We start from the raw sequence: 27,931 nt of genomic DNA, 5'->3' as shown, positions 1-27,931 counted from the left end.
GGGGAGTGGGCGCGGGAGGTGCGGCGCACGCGCGGGCGTGGCCGACGTGGCCCGGAGGAGGCGGAGGCGTGGGCGCGGCGGCGATTTCGGCGGTGGTGGCGACGTGGGAACGGGCGGCCGGAGGAAGGGGACGACCCCGACAGGTGGGGCCCACCTGTCGGCGTCCTAGGGAGAGAGGGGAGACGGGCGGCCGGCCCGCGCGGCTTAGCTGGGCCTCGGCCTTCGGCCGGCCCAGCGGGAGGAGGGGGAAGGAAAATAAAAGAGGAATGGGCCAGCGGCCCATTCAAAGGAAAAAGAGAAAAGAAAAGAAAGAAAAAGGAAAAAGAAGGAAAAAGGGTTTTTCCTGGGATTTAAAATATTGCATGCTCGATTTTAATTGGTTAAAATTATTTCGAGAGCTCTGAAAATTCCACTAAAAATCTTGTTAGTGAATTTCGACATGTAGAACTCAAGAAAAATTCCACATGCCAATTCTGATTGTTATTTGCATTGATTTAATAGGGTTAACTCTTGCTTTGCACCGGTATTTTCTTAGGGTCTCTTATGAATTCGATTTTAGGCTTAGGAGGAGAACTTCAGGGTGTGACAGATTCTGACCCGGAGCAATTGAAAAGTATGATGGGTGCACCGACCCAGAGGAATTCCTTCAAGTCTACTCCATAGTACTCTATGCTGCCGGAGCAGACGACAACGTGTTAGCGAACTATTTACCAACCACGTTGAAGGGTTCTGCACATTCATGGCTGATGCATCTTCCTCCCTACTCAATCTCTTCGTGGGCAGACCTGTGGCAACAATTCGTCACCAATTTCCAAGGAACATACAAGCGCCACACGATCGAAGACGACCTACACGCGTTGACACAGAACTCGGGGGAATCATTTAGGGAATACGTTCGGCGCTTCAACGAGTGCAGGAACACAATTCCTGAAATCACCGACGCTTCTGTAATTCGCGCTTTCAAATCCGGTGTCAAAGATCGCTACACTACCCAGGAATTGGCGACAAGACGAATCACAACTACTCGGAGATTATTCGAGATCGTCGAACGATGCGCCCACGCGGATGATGCGCTAAGGCGCAAGAACGATAAACCGAAGACCGGGGGAGAGAAGAAACCAGCCACAGACGCATCTGAGTCAAGCAAAAAGAAAAATCGCAAAAACGGGAAAAGGAAAGCTCAAGCGGAAGTCTCGCGGCAGAATACGTGAACCCTCCCAAGCGCCCAGACCCACAAGGCAGTGACACAAAGAAATCATGGTGCCCCATACACAAGATGGACAAACATTCTCTGGAGGATTGCCTTGTTTTCAAAAAGTCCCTCGAGAAGCACATGGCGTATGAAAAGGCAAGCGAGTACGCGTTGTCGAGAAGAACGAAGAGACGGCTCCTCACGAATCCGATTCTGCGTATCCTGACTCCGACCTCCACGTCTCACACATCTTCGGCGGCTCCACAACGTACTCCTCCTAGCGAGAATACAAGAAAGTGGAACGTGAAGTCTATTCGACATGGCAGGGGGCTGCACCTAAGATGAAGTGGTCTGAGCAGAAAATAGAGTTTTTGCAAGAAGACCACCCCAAGACCGCCGTTATCCCAGGACGATATCCGATCGTGGTCGAACCCACTATTCGGAACATCAAGGTAGCGCGAGTTCTCATCGACGGTGGCAGCTCAATCAATATTCTTTTCTCCAGCACTCTGGACGCAATGGGAATTCCGCAAAGTGAGTTCACACCAACCGATCAACCCTTCCATGGAATTACTCCCCAATCATCGTCCAGACCTTTGGGCAAGATTATGTTGCCTGTGACTTTCGGCCAAGCCAACAACTTCCGAACAGAGCAGATCACCTTCGATGTCGTTGAATTCGATACAGCTTACAACGCCATCATCGGGAGAACTGCACTTGCGAAGTTCATGGCCGCATCTCACTACGCGTATCAAGTGCTCAAGATGCCGGGACCAAAGGGAACAATCACTATCCAGGGGAACGCAAAGCTGGCGGTGCAGTGCGACAAGCGGAGCCTCGACATGATCGAGCAAACGCCCAGCCCACCCGCCACGACTGAGCCACCCAAGAAAGTGAGCAAGACAAATAAGAAGCCGAAGCCGGATGGCGCCATCAAGATCGTTCCACTCTCCAGTGCCAATCCCGACAAGACTGTCAAGATCGGGGCGACACTAAACGAGAAATAGGAACTCACGCTCGTCACCTTCCTCCGTGATAATGCCGACGTGTTCACTTGGCAGCCGTCCGACATGCCGGGGGTCCCCAGGGAGGTGATTGAGCACAAACTAATGGTGCGACCCGATGCCAAGCCAGTAAAGCAAAGATCGTGGAGATTTGCACCTGACCGGAAACAAGCCATACGAGAAGAGCTCGACAAACTTCTCAAAGCTGGCTTCATCAGAGAAGTACTTCATCCAGAGTGGCTAGCCAATCCAGTCATGGTGCGGAAGGCCAACGGAAAATGGAGAATGTGTGTCGACTTCACCGACCTCAACAAGGCGTGCCCCAAGGATCACTTTCCTCTCCCTCGAATAGATCAATTGGTGGATTCAACAGCCGGTTGCGAACTATTGAGCTTCCTCGACGCTTACTCTGGCTACCACCAAATCAGCATGGCAAAAGAGGACGAAGAGAAGACAGCATTCATCACGCTGTTCGGGGTATTTTGCTATGTTAAGATGCCGTTCGGACTGATAATCGCCGGGAATACTTTCCAACGCACGGTCCAGGGCGCACTTAGCAACCAGCTTGGCAACAATGTCGAGGCTTACGTTGACGACATCGTTGTCAAAACCAAGACAAGCGACTCATTGATTGACGATCTGCGGGAAACGTTCGACAACCTCCGACGATATCGCCTCATGCTCAATCCTGAGAAGTGCACGTTCGGAGTACCGTCGGGCAAGCTACTCGGATTCCTTGTCTCTGGCATAGGAATAGAGGCAAATCCCGAGAAGATCAAAGCAATCGAGAACATGAAGTCACCCACGAGACTCAACGAGGTACAAAAGCTAATCGGATGCATGGCAGCACTAAGCAGATTCGTCGCTAGGATGGGAGAACGAGCACAACCTTTCTTCGCTCTATTGAAGAAACAAGACAAATTTATATGGACATAGGAAGCCGAAGAGGCATTTATTGCACTCAAGCGCTACCTATCAAACCCCCCTGTACTAGTTGCTCCCCAACCTAATGAAACAAAGACGTTGTCGGCCGCATTGCGAAATGGGTAGTCGAGCTAAGCCAGTTTGATGTCCACTTTGTGCCACGAACAGCCATCAAGTCCCAGGTACTCGCCGACTTCGTAGCCGATTGGACTATGCCCGACAACAAGTCAAACAACCAAATCGACAACGAAACGTGGACAATGGCGTTCGATGGTGCACTCAACAGCCAAGGAGCAGGGGCAGGATTTATCTTGACATCTCCCTCCGGAGATCAATTCAAGCACGCAATCCACCTCAACTTCAGGGCAACCAATAACACTGCAGAATATGAAGGACTACTCGCCGGGATACGAGCTGCAGCCGCACTTGGGGCCAAGCGACTAATCGTCAAAGGGGACTCCGAGCTAGTCGTGAACCAGGTGCACAAAGACTATAAATGCTCTAACCCTGAGTTATCCAAATATCTCGCAGAAGTCAGGAAGCTAGAAAAGAGGTTCGATGGGATCGAGGTCTGCCACGTCTATCGCAAGGACAACGTCGAGCCAGACGACCTAGCACGACGCACGTCCAGACGAGAACCGCTCGAGCCCGGCACCTTTCTCGATATCCTGACGAAGCCATCGGTGAAAGAAGTTAGCGGCGAAGTTGGCCAGAACACCCCCGACATCAGCTCGGAGGTCACCGAGGCAGCACGCGCCGTTGCTGACATCGAAACCACAGACGACTGGCGCACCCCACTGATCAAATTCATCAACAGCGACGAGTTGCCCGAGGACGACGCAGAGGCCGAGAAAATAACCCGTAAAGCATTAATCTATTGCACGATCGGCAACGATCTATACAAGAAAACGCCAAACGGGGTACTTCTCAAATGCGTTTCGTCAGACGACGGCAGACACCTCCTCCTCGATATACATGAAGGCATCTGTGGGTCACACGCCGCCGGTCAGACGTTGGTCGGGAAAGCTTTTCAACAAGGATTCTTCTGGCCAACCGCCCTCAAAGATGCATGCGACATGGTCCAGTGGTGCGAAGCCTGTCAATTTCACAGCAAGCACACAAAGCTACCCACGCAAGCGCTCCAAACTATCCTTCTCACTTGGCCGTTCTCATGCTGGGGGCTAGATATACTCGGGCCTTTCCCACGAGGACAGGGCAGCTACATGTTCCTATTCGTGGCGATCGACAAATTCACAAAATGGATAGAAGCAGTGCCCACGGGGGAAATCAAGGCCGACAACACCATCAAATTCATCAGAGGGATAATCTGCAGATACGGACTACCGCACCACATCATAACCGACAACGGCTCCCAATTCATCAGCACCGACTTCCAAGATTACTGCATCGGGTTGGGAGTCAAAATATGTTTCGCCTCGGTCACCCTCAAAGCAACGGACAAGTCGAAAGGGCAAACGGCATAGTACTACATGGGATAAAAACCCGCGTCTGCGACAGGCTCATGTCACAAGACAAAAAGTGGGTTGAAGAACTCCCATCAGTACTATGGGCCGTACGCACCACACCGACAACGTCTAATAAGGAAACACCCTTCTTCCTCGTGTACGGCTCCGAGGCCATGCTCCCCGACGAGCTACGACATCAGAGTACACGAGTACAGAAGTACTCCGACGAGAACCAGGAGGAACAGCGAGACATCGATGTAAATCTTCTCGAGGAGCATCGTGAGCGAGTTGCCGTCCGAGCAGCCAGCTATCAACAGTCCCTCCGCCGTTATCACGAGAAGCGCATCCGAGCACGCATACTTTCGATCGGCGACTATGTCCTCCGACGAGTTCAAGCCCAAGCAGGGCGAAACAAACTCTCGCCAAAATGGGAAGGACCTTATACGATCACACAAGTCTTGCGGCCAGGCGCATTCAAAATCGCAGACGGCGACGGTCGCGAACTAGCAAATTCTTGGAACATTGACCAACTACGTAAATTCTATGTATGAGTCAATACCACTGTACCTGTAAGTACCCTTACAGTATCAATAAAGCCTATTTCTAGGCCCCATATCACAATCAAAGTGTTTTCACCCGATGATCCCTTACCCTGATGACACCTAGTGTTGAAACCTGTCCTTATGTCCCTTTACGCCGTCTCGACAAGGCCTCCGAGGAACCTAAGGGATCTTCGGCTGGGGACGCCCAGAGCCGATAAGGCCTTGTCAGATCCTGTAGAGACAAAATACCATGTAAGATCTGGTCGTGTCAGAGTTCTCGCTGTGCGTATTAACCAAGTCGTGAAATCGGAAATCAATTTTCCAACTTCACGGCTGGGGGCTAGGATCAGAGCTTATTCAACCAAGGCAGGTCAAGAGTCCAAGAGCCTTATCCTCCGAGAAAATTCCTCCGACGACAAGGCTGGGGGCTAGAGAGAGTGTATGACTCAAACGGCTGACTAAAGTCGTTAACTGAGAACACACTCTTACACATAACATCCAGAGTAAGAAACATTTGTTAAAGATAGATTTCTTTATTCACAAAGTACTTCTTACAATTTTTACATAAATCTCTCGCTGCTTTACACCTTTCCCTAAGATATTGTCGCAGGGTACGAGTACTACCAAGAAGGCCAACGCCAGTCCATAGACTGGAATATATTCTCGGCCAACGGCGACATCGACCTCGCCAGATGGTCTATCTCCGCCGGATTTCTCCGAGAACGAGCAAAACCTTCGCGGAGAAATTCAAGGTCCAGGCGCGGGCGGTGATCTCGTAGGCAAGCCAACACGTGTCCTCCGGCGTATCGGCTCGCTCGACGACACTCCTATTTCAAGGCCTCGTCGATACGCTTGCCGATGCCATCGAGTTGGGCACAGGCCCCGTTCAGCCACGAGATTTACCCGGCCGCCGATTCCTCGGGATCACCGCGGACTACTCGAAGTTCCCTGCATACTCTCGCCATGGAGGCACAGCAACTCTTCAAGTACGAGTTAAACCACACCTCGCGACCTCGGAGCGTTTCCATAGCCTGCTCTTTCTTCACGGCCAGCATGGTTCTCTCGAGTTCCGCCACTTCAAACTTCGTCTTCCAGTATTGGATACGACGATCTTGGCTTGCAAGGGCATCCTCGAGATCTGCTAAACGCGACAGCCATCAAGACACGCTGGATACCTCTTTCGGAACATGGACGACCTAATCAGGAGGGCATTAAGAGGTGAAGGGGCTACTCACTTGAGGCAGTCGTCGTCTCCGCATCAAGGGTTTGTTCCACATTGTCAGGTGAGATGTGTGGTCCAAGCTTGAGTACCGGAATTATCGCCAGTGACCCGGGCTGCACACGCTGCTGGACATCCTCGACATCAGCATCTCTACAATGGACAAAAGTTTCCGAGATCAACATACAAAACTAAACAAGGATGGCAATTGCACGCACGAGGGCGGTCAGAGTTCAATTTTTACACATTATCTAACAAATACAAGAAGTCCTACTCCTCAAAAAGGGGGAGAACAGACTCCCCCAGATCACCGACTTCTTCCATCACCTCCTTACGCGTGTCACTTGCCGCCCCCTGATCCAAGATTTCGCGCAGATCGAGTTCAGGATGTGACAACCTTACACACGCAAGGACATGACACGCCCCGGTGTAGATCCCGTTCGACGTCTCCTCCGCGATCCTAGCTGCATGCTTGGAAGGGATCTCCCCCATCGCCGTTGCCTGTTCTGCGAGAGAGGAGGTCAGTGAGAACTCATCAGGATTCACCGGGATTGTGGACTTGATGCCGCACTCCCCGGCGAGTTGGTGGAGTCCAGTGTAGGTAACCCGCAACGAGCCCTGGATCTCGGACAAGTTGTTCCCGAGTTCCGACATGCGGTCCTCGAGCCCCTTCCGTTGTCGCTCGTTGCCGACCACCAGCTCCCTCATTTTTGTGAGGTCTTCACGGGCTTCAGCCAACTCGCGCACCAGTCGATCAGCACGCGCGTTCGCCGTCGCCGCCTCCGACCTCGCCTCCACAATCTCGCGGCCGATGCCGCGAGCACCAGCTTCGAGGAGGCACCCCATCTCAATTTGGAGCTCCTCCCAGGTAAGGACGGCAGCTGGCAGACCACGACCTCCCACAGGATCGCTGACGGGGCCGCTAGGCATCGCCTCCCAGCTTCCGGCTGCGGGCACGACATCTGTTGACGCCGCGGCAGGTGTCGCGCTGGAAGCTCCCCCAGACTTAGCTCGGGCAACCTTCGCCCGCGCTTCCCTACGGACAACCTTGGGTCAGACACCGCTCGAATGAGAAGCACGGAGATTCAAGAATCTGTCTACTTACCTCTCGCCGATCGTCACAATACGTTGTCGTCATGGGGGTGGAGGAGACGCGTCCGAGGCCTGAAAGACAATCAATACAGAGTAAGGAAAAACCCTCCTTGCCGCATGATCTAATGACGAGATAAAGTTACCGAGGGGGTCGCTGCCTTGCGACGATGTCCGAGTACAGACGAGAATTTCCTCGGCTTGGTCGGGACATTGCCACCGCTAGTGGTGGCCGCATCAGATGCCTCCTTGACAACCTTCTCCCTTAGAGATGTCGCCACCTGATGGTCCGCGAGTGGCCCGATGATGTCAGTCAAAGGAAGGGCCTATGCTTAATTAGGTCATAAGGTGATTTCAAAAGGAGAATACGGGATGCTTATCAAATACACTTACGTTGATGGCTTCATCGCGTTCCGCCGCCCCCTTTTCACAAAGGGGCACGGGCATGTCGCTAGCCGTAGTTGGACCGCTGATCATCACTTGACCGACGCGCCGCTCTACAGCTTCGCTGCTCAGACCTGTTAAACGGGAACTGACTTTTGATAAGTCAAGAGGAACGCGAGTACAAGCACGCCAAGATGAATACGAGAAAGATACCCCGAGGAGAAACCCGGGTCGCGTCATCCGGCCCGAAATAGTTATAGGCTGGATGGGCCCGAGCCTGGAGCGGCTGGATCCGCCTACCGATGAAGTCTGCAGCGACTTCATATCACGACTGAAGAGAGGGGGTCAAAGGGGGCTTGGCGGTCCATGCCGAAATCTTGTCCGGTTGATCCTCAGGAACAACGAAGACAGGGTTTGAGTCCTAGATCTCAAGATAGAACCACCTATTCCGCCACTTACTGCAGGAAGAAGGACACTGGAAGGGGATATAACGCGATTTCATGCCATCACGAAGTCGGAACCCGACGCAACCAGACACCCTATTGGATTCCATCCAACGCAGTTCATAGTAGAAAAGGAAGAGATCGAGAAAAGGCTCTACCCCAATGTAGGCCTCACAGAGATGAACAAAGATATTAAGAAAGGCGATGGAATTAGGATTCAAATGGAGAAGAGAAAGACCATAGAAATTCAACACCAGGAGAAGAAACTCGGAAGGTGGAGGAAGAAAACCGCAGAGAACGTAATCTTCGATCGCAACCATGCGACCCAAGAGGGGCTGAGGATCAGTACCTCCTACTTCTCTCTCCATGTCTTCATGGCCGGGAAGGGCACCGTCCTCCTGAAGGTTCTTCAACGTCGCGCCGGTGGAAGACGACTTGCCAAGATCCATTGCTATTCCAAGATCGCCGGAAAACGAGCCTGAGTTGGCGAACTAGGTTTTCTTGCGGCGGCGGAGAAGGCAAGGAGCGCTGGCAGGCGGTGTGTGTTCAACAAGATTGGCAGACTTCGAAATGGGCTCCCAAAATTCCTTTAAATAAGCGCACTACCGACGGTGCGAATTCCAAGGAACGGAGAGAGATCCCCGCCGGAAATCTCTGGGCCCGTTACGCGCGGCAGTTTTCTGGACTTCACTTCAAAATTCACTCATGACCGTTGGGCTTCAAACGGCATGCTCGACTACGTTCTACCTCCGCCGTCCTCGCACCAGGAATGACAACGTTCTCGACACCCAAAGTCGTAAATGGTTGCACGAGTTCATTTTAAGCAGAAGTCGGGGGGCTACTATTAGAGTTACGGGTCAGGCATACCCTCTACCCTTCGATATACGTTACATATCGACATGACATACCCACGCGCACGCGGATGTTTTCTACATATCCTAAGGAAACCTTTCACGAAATCTACAGATGGGAAGAGTCCTTCTCGGACAGAACTGGGTCGTCGACGTATCGTATTGGGTCTGATATCTCCGAGTTCTACTTGGAGACCTCCAGATCTGTGATATAAAAGGGACCCCCTCGGGGAGGGCATAGATGATCGAATCTTAGAGCCAACACAACCCACACAGCCAACAAAGCCGAAGTCTGCGAGGAGCCAAGTCATCGAGAGCTAGTCGAATCTACTCGACTACGATCTCGCCGGATCCGACAAGTTCCATCGTTCCCTTTGTAACCTGTGTTTTCCACCATATAATCCCATATCAACTGGATTAGGGCTATTACCTATCAAGGGGCCTGAACTAGTATAATTCTTGTCTTTTGATTGTTCGATGTCGTACTACGTAGATCCTTGTACCAACGTACCCCAATACCCTCTATATCCGGTCTACAGGTATCACCCGTCGACAATATATGTTTTTCTAGTTTCTTTAAACGAAATATTTTTAAAGTTATTAATGGTTAAAGTTATAAAAGTTTAACCTCAACCTTGTCCAAAACGTCAATTAATATAGAACCAGAGGGGGTATATAGCTCTTGCCTACAGGTTGATTATATCATTAGGGCATTCACAATGTACTCCAAAAGTGGTCCATAAGCAATATAATATTTGATTCAGCCACCTAGCAACATTGTGTAACTAGTCTATAGGAAAGAAATAACAAAAGCTACCCATAAGCATATGGGCTGCCCATAGAGAATAAAATATATTATTTGTCTCTATCTCTTCTCTCCTGCTAATACTATTTGTTATACATATACATTATGAATGTTATAATAGTTAAAATTCATATATGTGAGTCTCATCTCTATGGACTACTTTTGCCATATACATTGTTGTTGCACTTATAAGCGTAACAACTTATTAACGATGAAAAATGATTTATAAAGTAAGATTTTTTTTGGTATATTTTGCAGAATAAACTGAATACTGTCATGGGCTTAGATTCTTGGGCCGCTTGTCACCATAGAAATCTCGGGGAAATCTCGGTTTATGACTAGTGAGGGTGTTCGGAGAATAAAATTCCGAACCCCCAGGGATCGGTGCATTGCTTAAAATCTATAGCAAAGAGTAGTACTAGTCCTACTCAATGACGACGTGATTATACGCACCGAATGTCTGAATTCCATTTTGTGGAGCTCCCTTATGAATGTATTTGCTCTCATTGAATCTAGTCACATTCTGAATCTCTTTTCCTTTTTCCAGTGTCTGATCAGTCTTTAGTGCAAGGATCTGAAGCATTCTGCAACAAAGTTGAGAAAATGCATTTGTTCTGATCAATCGTAGAGAGATCTTTGTTCTTGTTTGCTTTCTTCATCTGACGAGTGTTTCTGAACATCTCATGCCGACCATATATTAGAGCTCTTTAATTTGTTTCATGTTCAGTACGTTCTTTGTTCTGAATTTTTTTTCCCCCGGTGTCTGATCAATAGCAGGAGACTAGATAGCTCTTTGTTCTTGTTTGTTTTCTTCTCCTGACCAGTGTTTTCTGCACATTATGGCACAGTATGGTGCTGTATGTTGATTATATACAGGTTGAGTGCAACCTGCATATAGCCGTATGCAGTTATGCCGATTGGGCGATATCCAAGAACGAGCTAATCACCAATATCTTCAGGAGTCAGGACTAGCAAATGGTAAAGCAGCAATTTTAGCCATTAGCCAAACGGAGCCTCAAGCCGTCACCAACCGTTGGATTAAAAACGTGCAGCTGTTGTACATACAGGCCGCGGCCCACCGATCAGCCCAGCTTACTAAAGCCCATCCAGGACTGACAGCCCAAAAAAGCCTCACGGCCTTTGCTTGGTCTGACTTCGTCAGACACGAGATTGGCAAAAACGAGAGGTCGCCATCGCGTCGAACGTAGAATGGCCCACATCGTCTTCCTCCGCGCCTCCGCCGCCGACCTCACCGCCGGCAAGCCGCCGCTGGCGGGCGTCCCGGCGTCCGCGCCGCTCTCCGCGGCGGCCGCGGCCATCCCGGCGTCGTCCGAGGCCGCCGTGGCCGTCTGGCGCGTCGACGGCGCCTCCCACCACCACCACCACCGGGCGCCCACCGCGGCGGCCACCGTCGTCGGCCTGCTCAGCTCCATCGACGTCGTCGCCTTCCTCGCCAACCACCCCGGCGGCGCCGCCGCCGCGTTCATGACCCCCGCCGGCGACGTCGTGCCCCACGAACACGCCCTCGTGCGCGAGGTCCAGCCCGACACGAGGTCACCATCAATTCATGATCTAGATATCCTGCATTGCAGTGCATCCATGAGATAATTGCGACTATGGCCATGTTTAGTTACACGGGTCAAAAGTTTTAGCGTGTCATATCAAATATACGGACATATATTTGGAGTATTAAATATAGACTAATAACAAAACAATAGATTTCGTCTATAAACTACGAGACAAATTTATTGAGTCTAATTAATCTATCATTAGCAAATATTCCCTCTGTTTCTAAATATTTGACGCTGTTGACTTATTAAAACATGTTTGACCGTTCGTCAAATTCAAAAATTTTAAGTAATTGTTAATTCTTTTTCTATCATTTAATTTATTATTAAATATACTTATATATATATATATAGTTTTACATATTTCACAAAAGTTTTTGAATAAGATGAATGGTCAAACATGTGCTAAAAAGTCAACATTGTCAAATATTTAGAAATGGAGAGAGGGGGATGGATTCTAATAGCTCGAGTGGACGTCCACCCGTTTATTGCATGTCAACTAAATGACTACGAGAAATTTTCAAAAAAATTGGCAAAATAGATCAATATGTAATATATCACTCCACAAACATGCAAGTTAAAATTCAACTTCTACAAGTTGTAACAAAAATAACAAATTTAACTGTAAATATACATATAGTAATTTGAGTTTTGTTTGTTATTTTTATTACAATCTGTAGAAGTTGAATTTTAACTTGCATGTTTGTGGATTGATACATTACATATTGATCTATCTTATTCATATTTTTTAAATTTTTTTCATAACCATTTAGATGACATGCAATAAACGGGTGGACATCCACTCGAGCTGTTAAAATAGTTTCCCATGGAGGGGACATCCACTCGAGCTGTTAAAATAGTTTCCCATGGAGGGAGTATTTACTGTAGCAACACATTGTCAAATCATAGAGTAATTGGGCTTAAAAGATTCGTCTCGCAATTTACACACAATCTGTATAATTAGTTTTATTGTCTATATTTAATACTCTATGCATGTATCCAAACATTCGATGTGACAGGGTAAACAAAATTTACATGGGAACTAAACATGGCATATATTTTTGTGATTTTTTGTGATGAAGATTGATAGAAATAGTGGAGTTGATGAAGCGGGGAGCGAGGCGAGTGCTGGTTGGGAAGAACATCAAGGAAGGATGCTCCATCAACAAGCAGCCATTCGCGCCCTTCTACAAGGCCGTGCTCAAGATCACCGGGACGCCGCGGCGGAATCCGTCGCCGTCGCCGTCGCCGGCCACCAGGTCGCCGTCGACGACGTTGGGCCGCGACAGATACTGCTGCCTCACGCGGGAGGACATCGTGCGCTTCCTCATCAACTGCCTCGGCGCGCTCGCCCCCATCCCGATGCAATCCATCGCCTCCCTCGGCGCGATCAGCCGCGCCTACTCCCACGTCGAGGACTCCTCCCCCGCCATTGGCGCCGCCTGGGAGCTCCCCTCCGACCCGCGCGCCGTCGCCGTCGTGCGGACTGGCCACGACGGCTCGCGGGTGATTCTTGGCGAGATCTCCGGCCACAAGCTGTGGAAGAAAGACTACGCGGCCGCCGCGGAGGCGATGGCGACCATGTCGGCGATGGACTTCGCCACCGGCGTCGACGAGAGCGGGCCGTCGCCTACCGCCACCGCCGCCGCCGCCGCTGGCAATGTCGGCGGCGGCGGCGCACGTGCGCGGATGGGGAGCGTCGAGGAGGAGATCGCGCCTGTGCCGAGGCTGACGAGGTTCAGCAGCAGGAAGATCGGGTTCTCGGCGAGCTTGGCGAACATGATCATGGTGAGCCACCGGAAGAACCGGGTGCTGACCTGCAAGGCGACGAGCTCGCTCGCCGCCGTCATGGCGCAGATGCTGTCGCACAGGGCCACGCATCTCTGGGTCGTCGAGGATGGCGACGCCGACAAAGGCGCCGTCTTGGTTGGCATGATTGGGTACATGGAGATCCTCAGGGCGGTCACTAGAGGTGTTGTTGTTCCTCCGGCTTGACTGCTGGCTGCAAATCCAGTTTGGATTAAACAAATTTTGGTAGATTTTATTGTTTGTTGAGATGTTTTTGGAGATGGTATTGTTTTCTTGTTTGAGTTAGTAATTAGAATGTGTTAATTAGCTGTACAGTTATTATAATTGTTTTGCTTAGATGGGTGAGTGATGAACTGACGAAGTGATCTGAATTATAAAAGGGATTGCCCAATGGGCAATGGCAGCTGTTTTGTAACTGTGAAGTTTCTCCATATTTGAGCAGATATTTCAGTTCTGTTATCTTCTGACTATTTCAGACAGCTTGTTACTCGAGCTTCATTCAGGGGTTCAGGCAATGCAAGAAAAATTCAGTGAGCAATTCAGATACGCATAGTTCAGATAGAAAGACTACAAAATGTCTTATGTAACCACTTCCGTAATAATGGTGAACACTGAATAATACGACGGTAATTTAAATACATCTGGCAAGGAAAAGGCACATTCTGCTAGTAACTGAATGGTATTGTTGTTGCACAGGTACGAGGTGGCTTGATAGTATCCCACGCTAATCCTTCCTTAGCTCAATGAACTCACGGTGAGAGCCGGCGCTGTTGATGACAACGATCTCCAGTTTATCTCCCTGCAAAATTCATGGAACAAAATTAGAATTTGAATCAATACTGTTTAGTTGGCCACTAGTGATTAACTTCGAGCAACCAAAGAGATTTAAATCATCATACAGTGTATATGTCTCGTTCTGTGGCTGATGCAAAAACGTCCTTAACCAGATCGACAGCATCTGATTGAGATAATGGTGTCACTGCATCCTGCATAATAACAGTGAATTATTAGAGCTCTCATTCGTCAGAAGAAACATACTTGTATCTCATAAACGAATTATATTGTTTTGTTTTCACAATTCTTCTAGAGAGTCAAGCACTAGCTGAAATTATATAACTCACCCGAGCTGGAAGTAGTAATGGGCTAGGAGATTTTAGCTGATTGTCCAGAACAGGCATCATCAAAGCTGCACCTGTCCCCTGAGCACTATAACCTGTCCTTTCATAAGACCCAACAGCATCATATGTGAAGACACATCCTTTACCTGCAAAAGAAGAAAAGATATTCTCACAGGTCGTGATCATACATTCATACTGATGAGCGGCCACTGTAAGAGATAAAGAAGTAACCCCAAATCATACCTTCGCTGTCAAGTCCACCCAACACATTGAAGGCATAGTATGGGAAGAACCTTTTGTAGTAGAGCGTGTTGGACAGTAATTGCGCCATCGCAGGGCAGCTCATTTTCTTGTTATGGTTGTGTTCATAAAGCTATAAAAGCAGAAATGATCATAAGCTTGTACTGAATAGAAACACTGTTCATGATCAAAACTTTGAATAAACAAAGAACCATGTAAAAGATCAGATAATCTTCAGGGTCAGGCCAGATAGTAGATCAGATTATTGCGATAAAGTTGTCGAAAATGTGGTTAATCATGAAATTTTCTTGCAGTTACAGATGGTTTTAGAGAATTGTTCAGACTTACCAATTCCTTGGCAGCAAGGTTCCTCTGCAAAGCTTTAACATCACCTTGAAATCCAGATGAGGCCAAAACACATTTATACGCTCTAATTGAAGGTTTAGGGAAACGGCATTAGCACTTTATTCAGAAAAAAAAAGAGAGAGAGCTTTCCAACAAATATGTTGTGCGCAGCTGCGTCGTGATTATTTGGTAGCAATATTTTAAGGGATAGTTTGCAGAAGTTACTATAGGAAAGTTTGTGCACTGAAACAGAGGATTTGGGCTGAACCTTCATCCAACGATACATTCAGATTCAATTTACTCCTCACGTATAATTTCGGGTGCAGAAAATCAACATCAGTAATACTACCCAATAAATTCATGCGCACTCCACAAAATTTCAGCTAGGCCTATTTTATTTTTTTCAAATTCACAACATATGCAGTCTCTTCCCTTCCCTTCTAAAAAGAAAACATGTGAAATCTCTGTCTCTCTGGTAATTAAAAACCACAAATTCATCCCTAGCAACGCATCCATGATTGACTAACTGACTAACTAACTAACTAACTATAAGCGGGGGATTAATCAGAATCGCCGAATCCAACCGAGTCCAATTCGCAAATCGGACCACACATCATCAAACGTGAGTAGGTAGGTAGGAAGGAGGGTTTGGAAAACATACAGGTGGGCGATCTTGGAGCTGTCGCGGCTGAGGATGCTGTACCCGACGGAGAGGCGCGTGTCGGCGGCGACCACGCAGTAGTCGGCGCCGGCGACGGCCACGCACGTGCCGCCGTTGTTCTCGTACGCCTCGAACCTCGCCATCGATCTCTCTCCCTCGCTCTCGCTCCTCCTCCTTCTCCCGCCGCCTCAGCTCCCTCACCAACCTCAAACCTCGACGTCTCTCTCTCTCCCTCAGGCTGGCGCGGTGCGTTGCGGCGAGGCGGACGGGCGGCGAGTGCGGCGGCGATGGGGCGGGGCGGGGCGGCGCGGCGTCGCGGGGAGGCGAGTTTTATTTCGGCTCGGCTTCTTCTTCTTCTTCTTCTTGTGCTGCAAGAAGAGGGAGACCGGCTCGGAGGTTGCTTCGCCAGTGGGCCGAGTCCGAGTCGCGGAAGAAGCTAAGAGAGGCTCGGTCCGGCCCGGAACGGCCCGTCTTGGAGTTGGCTGGAAAACTGGGGGCCGTAAGAGATGTTTGGGCTTAAAAGCCCGGCCTAAAATTGGGCCGGTTTATATGTTCTTCATTGGCCTAGGGGAAGCTAGCTTAGCCCATGGCCATAGATGAACGTTTTTACTTGTTTGTTTTTACTCTTTTAACATTAACATTTTATTATCTCGGTTTTCATTAGCATACTCTTTAAACTGCTAAACGATGTATTTCATGCTAAAACTTTCTATACATAAGATACTTTAAAATATTAGATAATTCAATTTCATGTTTAAAATAATTAAAACTCAACTAACTATACGGTAATGACTTTCCCTTATGTGCCCATAGTTCATCTTTATCTGACATGAATTCGAATGGGGCTAAGTTACTAAAGTTTAATAGTAGTAGTAGCTTATTGATACCATTCGTGTAAGTTGCAAGATTAATATAGTCCCACTTTCCTAGGGCAAAGACAATATAAGGTCCCTTATTAGTTGTATCGTTTTGGGACAATTAAATTTTGCAAGAATTTCACATGAAAACCTTGATTTTTTTTTGTATGTACGATATGAAGTTTAGATTGGATAACCCAGATTAATCTGACCAGTTGCCTGTATTACCTAATAAGCCAAAACAGTTTACTAGGAAATAAAAATTAATTTATAGATAATTTTTTTAATATATTTGTTCATAACGATTTAAAAGTCAATGCTAAAAATAGTTTGCATTGAAAACATCTTAAAATCAACTTCAGAATTAAGTTTGAAAATTCAAATTTTAATTTTTGCTTTGGCTTATTATGCCAACCGATGAGGCTCTGAAATACGTGCAACTCAGTGAATTTTATGTAAACCAGCTGGGATGTTTTCATTTGATCAGCCAAGGCATCCACCTTGGTACGCACACAGCGATCATTTTCTTTTCTAAAGCGTATATGACTCTATGAGCAACTGGGTTGAGGTCCGCGTCACATCGAGTGGGCAGAACGGTGGAACAGCTCAGCTCCCCTGCAGCCAAAAACAAATTCAGTTCACCAGCAAAAGAACACCTGGGTTTAAACAACTCCGTTCTTTAACGTCAAAGGAAATTTACTAGTCTATTTCTCGAGCCATGACGCCAAGTGCTTTCTTTTGCTTTAGTTGCCAGGTTTTAATCTTGTCCGTGAATGGAAAGATCAAAGTTTGTGCTAAATTTGGTTTAGAGGAGCCACCACTGTTAAGTTAGTGCGCTGACCTACCTGCAGGCTAGCTCCTCTTTAATTCTCTCCCTTTTTCATTGCCATCCAACATGTTTTGATCAGACTTCTCTTGTTTCAGGATGAAAAGATTGTTTGCCAAAGCAGTAGCCGTCTATATATGTGCTAGCTTACTTGTTTCCGTTCATCTTTTCATTCTTTTCGCTTCACAGAATCTCTGAGTTGAGTCTCATTGTAAAGTCACCATGCTTCATACTAGTTTATAGCCCTCATTTTAAAAAAAAATCTCTTGGTATGGTAAAAAACAGCTAGAGCCGTTGTTTGCATCTTGTCTTTCTCTCTCTGTTCTTTTTTTAAATCTCCCATGGCGGCCTAGTTGCAATTTCCTTTTTTATGTCAAAACCATTAGCAACAGAGGTAGTAGGAGCTTGCAAATGGCAGATGAACTAAATGATCAGAATTCAGAGCATAAATTCTTGCGTGTGGGATCAAATTTTTCTTCAGGTGGATGCTCGGATATGTTGGGGTAGTAGTACTAGTTTCTTTGGAGTTTTTAGGACAAGTTGATCGAAGCCACTCATCAATGGTAAGCATGTGCTGATCTGCTCTCGGATAGTGGAGTTCTGACGCAGGAAAACATATTCGTAGGGCTATTTTGAAACGTAGGAAAAAAAAACATATAAGAATAGGAAAATTGTAGAAATAAAATAATTCACGGCTCATTTAATACTACTGGAGGTGAATTCACAAGTATTTGTAAAAAATGTTGTTACCTAGCACTACATGAAAACATAGGAATTTTAAGAGAAAACATGTGGTCATGTCTCTTTCTAATTTTTTTTTTAAAGATAAGCCTCGAAAGAGCACAGAGAGCACATGTTTTTATTCAAGAATAAAAGGTTTTGTCTAGTTTTTAGGGAAAATTGGGCCCAAAAATCTCACGTCTGACGTCTCTTTCTAATTTTCCTTTAAAATACTTATGAAATTAGCTATCCCATAGAAATTTCAAAATATTTTGTGGAGGTCATTTCTTCGTTTTAAAGGGGCATGTAGAAATTATTTCCAATGGATTTCAATCCTCCAAAATCCCTCCATTTTTTCCCATGTTCCCAAGCAGCCAACATTCTCTCAAATGCTACAATGAAATCAACATCGCAGTTCTGAACATCAATGCGTCCGTGCGTGCGTCTCTGTCGTTCACGTTTTCCAGGTTAACTATTACCAACCTCCCGACTTCGATTCGATCACTCCCTGTCTCTGTAGCACTAATGCGAAAATGCTAAGCTTAGCTTTGTCAGATCAGAATCAAATTCGCATGTAAATATGTGAGTTCAATCCGATCGCTCACCGTGTCTCTACCACAAGTGCGAAATGCTTTGCTAGCTTGTCAGATCAGAATCAAATTCGCACGTCATATATTCAGGTCTACGTCGAGCGTAGTCAATCGAATCTATCGGTCTAGCGCAGCGCTTGTTTGTCGTTCCCTGGGTTGAAGGTGTCGTTTCAAGCTTTTTGAATGAAAAATCTAGCTCTGGCTGCATTAATTCACCGGATCTTCATAAATGTGTTGTTTAAGAGTAGTCTTAGACTTGGTGTACTCGTCCTGGATGTACGAGAGTGAGCTGCCGCGAGTGATTTGCATCTTTGTATTAGCTTCTTTTTCTCTCTTTTTGCGCATGATAGATGCAGAGGCACGGTGTAAATTTATCTTTTAATTGAAATATATCCTACGATTAAAAAATCTATTATTTGATTTGTATTTGCATCATCCCCTTCTTGCATTGCATCCATTCATTTCACCTAAATAATTATATATTTTTATAAAAAAAGATAAATTAATATAATATATATCACTTCACAAATACTCTTGAACAAATTCGACTTCTTTAAGTTATAACAAATATAACTGTGGATATATGTATACTAGTTTCAGTTTAATTTATTCCTTTTGTTACAACTTACAAATTTATGGAGCGGTATATATAATATTAATCTATTTTATCAATTTATTTTTTATGACTATGACATAAAAAAACAAGTGGATGTCCTGTTAAGGATGAAATTCCATCTCCAACGCATTGCTTATATATATTCAGCTAGAAATATGTACCAGTGTGCACCACCATTCATTCAAGTAGGGGTGGAAAAAAAAACTCGAAGCTTGTCACTTGGATCGATTCAAACTCATAGTCTTAATGAGTTGATCTGAGCTAGCCGTTTAGCTCGTGAGTTTAATGAGCTAGCTTGAACTACTTAAGCTTGAGTTTAGCTCGTTTGTAAATGATATCATCATATCTTTGTATACTTAGTGCTTGTTAACTAGTCCTTCATTTTTTTAATTACATCAAAACTATTTGTATTTAGTGAGTTTAATGTTTATTATGTTAATATATTACAAAATCATAAATTTGAAATTATTAACATGATATAAATAAGATAGAGCTCGTTAACCAGGCTAACGAGCTTAACGAGCCATCTCGCAAGTCAAGCCGAGCTAGCCTCTTAGCTCCAAGGAATTTTGCGATTCCTCGAGGTACTTAAATTTTACACTATTATTTTTAGTATCTTAAGGTACTTACTATCTACACTGTCTAGAGGTATCGAATTTTACACGTATCTCCAGTTACCTTCTCAATGATGGTAAAAATTACCTTTCAGCTCATCAAAATTAACAAACTGAGACGAACTAGCTCATTAAAATAACTGAGTTCAAACGAACCAAGCTGGCCTAAATTCCATGGTAAAAGCTATTAGCTAGCAATGTCTCCACCGCGTCGATATCGACCGAGTGCACCCTCCATTTACTAATTACCTCCATATTAAAGCTATCATCAATCCATCCAATATCCATCGTGCACTGACGAAACCAGCTGCATTCTGCTCCCAGTAAGAATCAGAACTCAATTCCTCCACATATATGCTCTGCAAACTGCAACTGCATCCATCGATTGATATATACATGCACATAGCTGCATCTGCATTTGTTTGTTCCTGTCACCTTTGTACCATCCAATTCCAACCCCACATTTCATCCTCAATCTTTCTTGTTTGCCGAGCCAAACAGAGCAAGCACAGCTAGTAGCCAATATTCAGATAAGAGAGTGGAGTCAGGAACTCATCAGAAGAGACATCTTTAATTTGCTCATATGGCCATTGGGACCCAATCACCCAACACAATTTGATAATTGATACTCCATTTTGATTCCTCTTCTTCCCCAGCTCTAGCTATATATAAACCACTCCAATGGCAGCACACAAATTCACTCAATTCAATTCCCAGTTCAGAGTTTCAGGTCATCCAGTTCCTAGCTCAGGTACTCTCAATCTGAGAAATAATTAGAGTGAGCTTAAGTAGTAATTAGAGGAGGTTAATTTATTAGTGAAGATGATAGGATGGGGAGATGTATACAAGGTGGTGGCGGCAATGGCGCCGCTCTACTTCGCGCTGGGGCTAGGGTACGGGTCGGTGAGGTGGTGGAGGTTCTTCACGGCGGAGCAGTGCGCCGCCATCAACACCATGGTGGTCTACTTCTCCATGCCCTTCTTCACCTTCGACTTCGTCGTCCGCACCGACCCGTTCGCCATGAACTACCGCGTCATCGCCGCCGACGCGGTGTCCAAGGCGATCGCCATCGCCGCCATGGCGGCGTGGGCGCGCACGCGCTGCGGCTGCGCCGCCGCCAAGGCCGGGGCGCAGTCGTGGTCCATCACCGGGTTCTCCCTCGCCGCGCTCAACAACACGCTCGTCGTCGGCGTGCCGCTGCTCGACGCCATGTACGGGAGGTGGGCGCAGGACCTCGTGGTGCAGATCGCCGTCGTGCAGTCCATGGTGTGGTTCCCGCTCCTGCTCATGGCGTTCGAGCTCCGCAAGGCCTGGGTCGTCGGCGGCGGCGGCGGCGTCGGGCCGGCGGTGATGTCGTCGTCGTCGCCGCCGGAGAAGCAGAGAGACGTCGAGATGAACGGCGCCGTCGTCGCGGCGCCGGGCGGCGGCGGCGGCGTCCGGCTACCGTTCTGGGCGACGGCGAGGACGGTGGGGCTGAAGCTGGCGAGGAACCCGAACGTGTACGCCAGCGTTCTCGGCGTCGTGTGGGCGTGCATCGCGTACAGGTATATACGCGTCAGCCATGCATTGCATGCGCCATCGCCATCGCCGTGAAGTGAAACTCAAGTTTCTACTAGCTTCTTGACGTCGCCGTCGCCGGTGAACATGCATGCAGGTGGCACCTGAGCTTGCCGGGGATCGTGACGGGGTCGCTGCAGGTGATGTCCAGGACTGGCACGGGGATGTCCATGTTCAGCATGGGTAAGCTAGCATCGGCATAAAGTTTTTCTTTTTCTGAATAGCCGAATAATTTTGCGTTATAAAGTTGGAAAATAGGTTTAAAGCTGTTGCAAAAATCGCACCGTTTAGGAGGCCAGTTGCAGGGTTCAAAATCCCGATACCAGATCGAAGTCCACTCACGGCCGGTTTCTTTGGATTTCACATAATCCATAAAAAGGGATAAAAACTGATGAAATCCGAATAAATTTTACCAAAAGAATTAAAACTTAGTTTAATTTTTTTAAAACTAAGATCGAAAAACCGAGCGGTATGTGTTTTCGACCCGGTTCAAAAAGTTCAGATTTCACGTAATTCGAACTAGATTCCACTGGATTTATGTTTGATGATTCAAGTTGTTAGAGAAATGTTGTTGTAATAATGGTTGTTGTTGCATATGCTGAATAATTGCTGATGGATATCATATGTAGTGATTGGATATGATATATGATGAGATGCAGGGTTGTTCATGGGGCAGCAGGAGAGGGTGATAGCGTGCGGGGCGGGGCTGACGGCGCTGGGGATGGCGCTGCGGTTCGTCGCCGGTCCGCTCGCCACGCTCGTCGGCGCCGCCGCCCTCGGCCTCCGCGGCGACGTCCTGCACCTCGCCATCATACAGGTACACCTCCTTAATTTTGCCTTGTCGGGAACACAAACTGTTCACGTCACATCGCCGGCGCTTTTCGCCGTGTACTTAGATACATGCAGGGGAAAGTGATTTCGTGTACACGTCACCTAAATAGTCATAAAATAATTAAAAAAATTTAGCTTGATAGACTAATATAAAATATATCACTCCACAAATATACAAATTGAATTTTTTTATTTACAAGTTGTAAAAAAAACAAATATAGATGCGGATGTACGATAAATATTTTGAGTTTAATTTGTTTTTTTCTAATTTGTAAAAGTCAAATTTAGTCTTGTTTGCCTTGAAATGATATATTCTATATTAATCTATATCATTAATTTTTTTATAACTATTTAGATGATATGAAAAAACAACGAGATATTTTCTCGACAGTGGTAGTTTAGTTTCGCCTTTTGCTTTCACTAGTTTGTCTCTTCTCCGATCTCAATTAAATAAACTATATATATCCGGCTTCCTAGAGAAAACAAATGAGCTCGAGAGGTCGGCAGCTAGTGCATGCTAACTGCAGATCACTTCGATTTGTCGCTTTTCTGAAACTCTTGTTTCGTGCTAACCAGTGAGCAACTAAGCAACTTGGTGAGTGGTATATACGTACCCAACTTTTCACATTGGGGATGTGTATGTGTAGTGCATCAGCAGCAGTAAACGAACTAGCTAGTGTGCCATGCATGCATGGATACACCAGATAAGTCACAAGTATATATCGTGGCTTGCATTTCAGGAGTTTGGAAATTTTCAAAAATCAGTCATCACTCTCTTCTTGTCCATATATTGGATGATATTTTCAATGGTTCTCATCTCCCCTGTATTACTAATTTAAACAAAGTTAATCCCTTCTTTAGATAAAATGATAAAAGGTTGAACAATAAATTATTCTAACTGATAAAAATAATACAAAATTACATTTTCTTTTATTGTAATGCAAAATTACATTTATAATTCAATATAACACCGAGATTCCAGATAAATTAAACTAAAATTGCACATCGCATAACAATGCAATTTTAGGCTTTAGCAATGTGTAATTGCAAGCGACAAATTTTAACGCCCCTGAAATCTAACAAATATGTAAGGTGCTTAAAGTTTTAAAATTTCAGCCACCTTTTTCATCTCTTAAATGATAATCCTCATCACTCCTAAGTCACTACTCCTTAAAAGAGGTTTAATACTCCTACTTCTTTGAACTTTTTTAAAATGATGTAAACTATTTTTTTTCTTTTTCGAAATGGCTTGTGGGTTCATGACTTCATTCAACTCCATATATATGGTGAAATTTAACTGCTAGTGCTAAAAAGAGAGGTATTTAGAGGTTCTATGCATACACACGCATGTATAAGACATTAGCATGCATTCCGATCTTAATTAATACTGATCATGTAATCAATTTTCATGTACATATATGCAGGCCGCACTGCCTCAATCGATTGCTTCCTTCGTTTTCGCAAAGGAGTATGGGCTTCATGCCGATGTACTCAGCACGGCGTAAGTTAATTAATTTTCATTAATTTAGTATCAACCTGATGATTAATTATGCCGTACGAGTTTTCCTTAACTGCGTTGGATTATAGATTAATTACAGTATCAGTCTGCCGTTGAAGTACTAATAACTTGATTAATCACTAACGAAAATCTAATTTTGAATGCAGGGTTATATTCGGAACATTGATCTCTCTGCCGATTCTGATTGCATATTACGCGGTTCTGGGCTTTGTCTAACATGCATTTACAGCACGGCATGCTTACTTACATTGGATTTGCTCCGGTCCAACAAAAATTATCTCGAGATATCGATACCTCACGGTACCGATAACTCATCTGCTCAGCTAGATCCAACGATCGAAAATAATTTGGTACCGTGAGGTACCGGTATCTTAACATACTTTTTGTTGGACGATAACAAACCTCTAATTACATTGGATGCTGAGATCTAAACCAATGTGGAGCGTCAATGACGCAACAGAAGGATGTTAATTAATCAGAGTACTTCAGCAATAGAGAGCTTCAGTGTTGCAAGCTCTGATTAATGATCTAATATTCCAATTAGTCGATATTGTATTTCGAGCAAAGTAAATAATAAAGTTTTCAACAGTTTTGCTACCTAATATTACTGTACGTTGGAGCACCAGGGAAATTACCATACACGTCGAGATCGCTTTGTGAGCATGTGTGCAAAATTCGTGTGTTTAAGGTCTCCCCAATTTAAAATGAAAGAATTTCATGGGATTTTCATTGGAAACGAACTAAAATCCTGTATTCAGAAAGCCTTATTTTTCTATTATAGGAAATTCGGTATTTGCTTCAAAAGAAGCTGTTTACAAAGTCACCAGCTCATCAAATGACTACAAATAACAGTACACGTGATGACAAAAGAAAAAAAAAAGGTTAATTATGTCTCTAGCCTTTTTTTTATTTTTGAAGAAAAATTCTCTAGCTTTCATTAGGAAGAAGGACGATGGAAAAAGCTCAATTTATTGGTACAAAGTTCCCATTGCCTCCAAAGCAGAGGCGGATTACGTAGACAACTAGCCATGCACACTCTTTTTTTTTAGGGAAAGTCATTCAGCGAGCTTTATTCATTAGACAAAATGGTTACATTGTTCACTAACAAATTCAGGATAAAGCTAGGTGATTCATCAACCCAAATATCAGAATACTAGCTATGCACACTTGGTTTAACACTATCAAGCTACATTTGGTAAAACAGGTTTTTAGCTCTATCCAAGAAACCGGTTTCATGGTTGCCTATCGACCACTCCATCAAAGATTACACAGTTACACTCCATTTTTTCCAAAATAAATAAATTTTTATATACAAATCTAGACATATACTCCATATTTAGATTCATATACAAAAGTTAACTTATTTTAATACAGAGGAGTGAGTCATTCACAACGCAATTTCACCATTTCCCCACCAAGAGGAAAAAAAAAATGCAGTCACATCAATCGCTCCACCAAAAATCAAGCTCAAAATTAGTCTGTACATAAAAGAAAAAAACAAATTCAGACGTGAATAATACCGGCCTCGTTTATATATACGCTAGGTTTGTTTTTCTTATCTTTATGTGTGAATTAAGTTTAAATGAAATAATTTTGTGGAGTGGTATATACATATTGTTAAATTTTTTAAAGATTTTTTATATATACTGGAAAAAAATGCCCGTGCGTTGTATTGGGTGAAGGCTATTTTAGTTTTATTATTATTGTTATACGGTTTAACTAGGGTGAAAATCATTGTAGGAATTCGCTTGGTATTTTTTTTTATAGAAAATCATGAGTTGTAGTTAAGAGTTCGACTCTTTCAAGTTAGCATGTGAGTTTTTTTAAAATAATTTCTTATACTTTTGTATTTCCAAAAGCGTCCCAAGAGATTTCACGTCTTTTGTATTTCCTAAAGCAAACGAATTTGTAAACCGACTCAAACACATATATGTATTTTCAAAAGCGAATAAGCATAAAAACCGAGTCAAACACGAATGACCTATCAAATTACCGGTAAAAATATCTTCAATTTTTATAATAGTAGAGATTTAGATGGTAAGGAGGATCCACTCGAGCGATTAAATTAGTTTACCATACATTCTCAAATAAAAAAATCACATAGAGAAACTGAATGTGCCCAAAGTGATTCACATTTGTTCCGACCGATCTGCAGGAGGCACACAGGTCACCGATATATCATATATGATCCTACTGGCTACCATCTGAAAATGCGGCAGATTAAAGTAGGCATGTTCTTCAGTGGTGCGATGCCTACAGCTTAGTACGTACCAACTCGATCGATCGATCAGCTTCAGACCGGCCATTGGTGCCACTCCCGTCGACGGTGACTCACTCATTATCCATCCATCCATATCTCGTCGATCGGTCGCAGATCACCATCTTGATCCGTAGCGTACTTGTGTTTCTACTGGGAAATCATCACGGCGCGCACTACACGTACTTCCTCTATCTCACGTAAAACAAATCTAGAACTGAGCTATCTCATATTCGTGTAATATGTCATACCTAATCATAGATTTTTTTTTATGACGAAGGGGTACCTATCAGTAGTATCACACGACGGCGAACTGAAGAGGTGGGTACGTTCTAAGAGTTTTGTGATTGGTTACTTGCTCGATTTTTATCACCACGCTTTTCAAACGGTTAAACAGGCCGGGTGTTTCGGATGAAACCTTTTCTGTATAGAAATTATTTTAAAAAATTAAATAAATCCATTTTTAGGTTTATAATAATCAATGCTTAATTAATAATATACTAATCTTTTTTTTGTTTTGCGTGCATCTGATAAACATCCGTTTTAGAACGCACTTTAGACACGCGGCCGTAGTGTAGTGCGTTCCTGGCGTGAAATGCACAACGTACGTACGCGAGCGCGTACGACGCTGGCTGATCATGGCCTTTGCACTTTGCAGGCACAAGTGCACCACCTCATCCATACACGAAACACGGTACAACATCTATACGGGCTGTTTTTTTTTCTAAAACTGTTTGGTGATCAACACCGTCCGTGTCGTGGGCTCGTGGCCTGGTCCATCAACTTGGCTAGCTTGACGAGAACAGTAGACCGAACAAGAACTTAGGTTGGGATATACCCCTCCATTTCATATTATAATTCGTTTGACTTTTTTTTCTCTAGTTAAATTTTATTAAGTTTGACCGAGTTTATAAAAAATTTAGTAACACCTAAAATATCAAATTAATTTTATTAAATATAACATTAAATATATTTTGACACTATGTTTGTTTTATGTTAAAAATAGTATCATATATATTTTTATAAATTTAATTAAACATAGAGAAGTTTGACTTGAAAAAAGCATACGGCTTACAAGTATCATCGAGGAGTACTACGTAGGATGGACGGATATACCGTCGGATAAACCAAACAGCCAGCTCCTGATGCTACAGACCGATCAGTCCAGACTCCAGAGCCGACCACAGCTGGTGCAGCGTGCTTCCGAATTCAGATGATCGGTATACTTTGCGTACTTGGGTGTGCGCGCACGATTGCCGGAATGTTTGATTCCTCGAGAAATCCAAGTGGATTATCCATCCATCGATCGAGTACAGTACAGACAGATTCCAGAAGAATTTGGCGCCGACGCGCCAGCTTTCCCTCAACTCATCACTCGCCGGCTCCCATCGGTTGCCCATTTGACCCAAAATGGCTTATTAGAAAATTAAAATTAATTTATAAGTAAAACTTTTGTAGATTTGTTCGTAGCGACTTAAAAGCCAACATTAACAAAAAAAAATTACGTTAAAAGCATTTCAAAATCAACCTCAAAATCAAGTTTAAAAATTGAAATTTTGACTTATTCTTTGACTATTTAGGCCAAACGATGGGGCTAGCCGAGTCGCCATGCCAGGTCAGCGAGCGAGCTAGCGAGAGATCAATCTCCACTAGGGTTCCCCAAACAGTTTTGGATGAGATTACCGTCACCCCACAATTTAGTGGTTATCGCGGTAACCGCTCGGTTACCACGAAAACCATGTGATTACCACAAGGTATACTGTAATTTCAAAAACTGAGAAAATTACCTCACGTGATAACTACACAGTTTTATAAACCCTGATCCCCACCCAGGCCGCGCGCCAGACCACCAGTGCATCGACGAGCATCAACTTGTCGGAGCTA

General features: G+C 45.0%; 3 protein-coding genes across 3 annotated transcripts; 2 read left to right on the top strand and 1 right to left on the bottom strand.

Moving 5' to 3' along the window:
* The first annotated feature begins 11,128 nt into the window (after positions 1–11,128).
* LOC127783143 (CBS domain-containing protein CBSX6-like) lies at positions 11,129–13,482 on the top strand. The gene is made up of 4 exons (XM_052310386.1): positions 11,129–11,400; positions 12,570–12,719; positions 12,777–13,112; positions 13,233–13,482. The coding sequence occupies exons 1-4, from the start codon at positions 11,129–11,131 to the stop codon at positions 13,480–13,482; spliced, it is 1,008 nt and encodes a 335-aa protein (XP_052166346.1).
* Positions 13,483–13,822: 340 nt separating this feature from the next.
* Positions 13,823–16,009, bottom strand: LOC127781639 (proteasome subunit beta type-1-like). The gene is made up of 6 exons (XM_052308637.1): positions 15,661–16,009; positions 15,003–15,084; positions 14,658–14,787; positions 14,418–14,560; positions 14,196–14,282; positions 13,823–14,095 (listed from the first exon to the last, which is right to left on the bottom strand). Exons 1-6 carry the CDS (start codon positions 15,801–15,803, stop codon positions 14,021–14,023), a joined length of 660 nt encoding a protein of 219 aa, XP_052164597.1. The 5' UTR covers positions 15,804–16,009; the 3' UTR covers positions 13,823–14,020.
* A 4,276-nt stretch (positions 16,010–20,285) lies between these two features.
* Positions 20,286–24,411, top strand: LOC127781594 (probable auxin efflux carrier component 5c). The gene is made up of 6 exons (XM_052308575.1): positions 20,286–20,634; positions 20,713–21,427; positions 21,538–21,623; positions 22,100–22,257; positions 23,696–23,772; positions 23,937–24,411. The coding sequence occupies exons 1-6, from the start codon at positions 20,565–20,567 to the stop codon at positions 24,004–24,006; spliced, it is 1,176 nt and encodes a 391-aa protein (XP_052164535.1). The 5' UTR covers positions 20,286–20,564; the 3' UTR covers positions 24,007–24,411.
* The last annotated feature ends 3,520 nt before the right edge of the window (positions 24,412–27,931 follow it).

The sequence above is a fragment of the Oryza glaberrima genome, chromosome 8 (assembly GCF_000147395.1).
Source record: "Oryza glaberrima chromosome 8, OglaRS2, whole genome shotgun sequence".
Classification (NCBI taxonomy): Eukaryota; Viridiplantae; Streptophyta; class Magnoliopsida; order Poales; family Poaceae; genus Oryza; species Oryza glaberrima.
The sequence above is the reverse complement of the archived record's forward strand: the minus strand, read 5'-3'. Positions and strand labels throughout refer to the sequence as shown.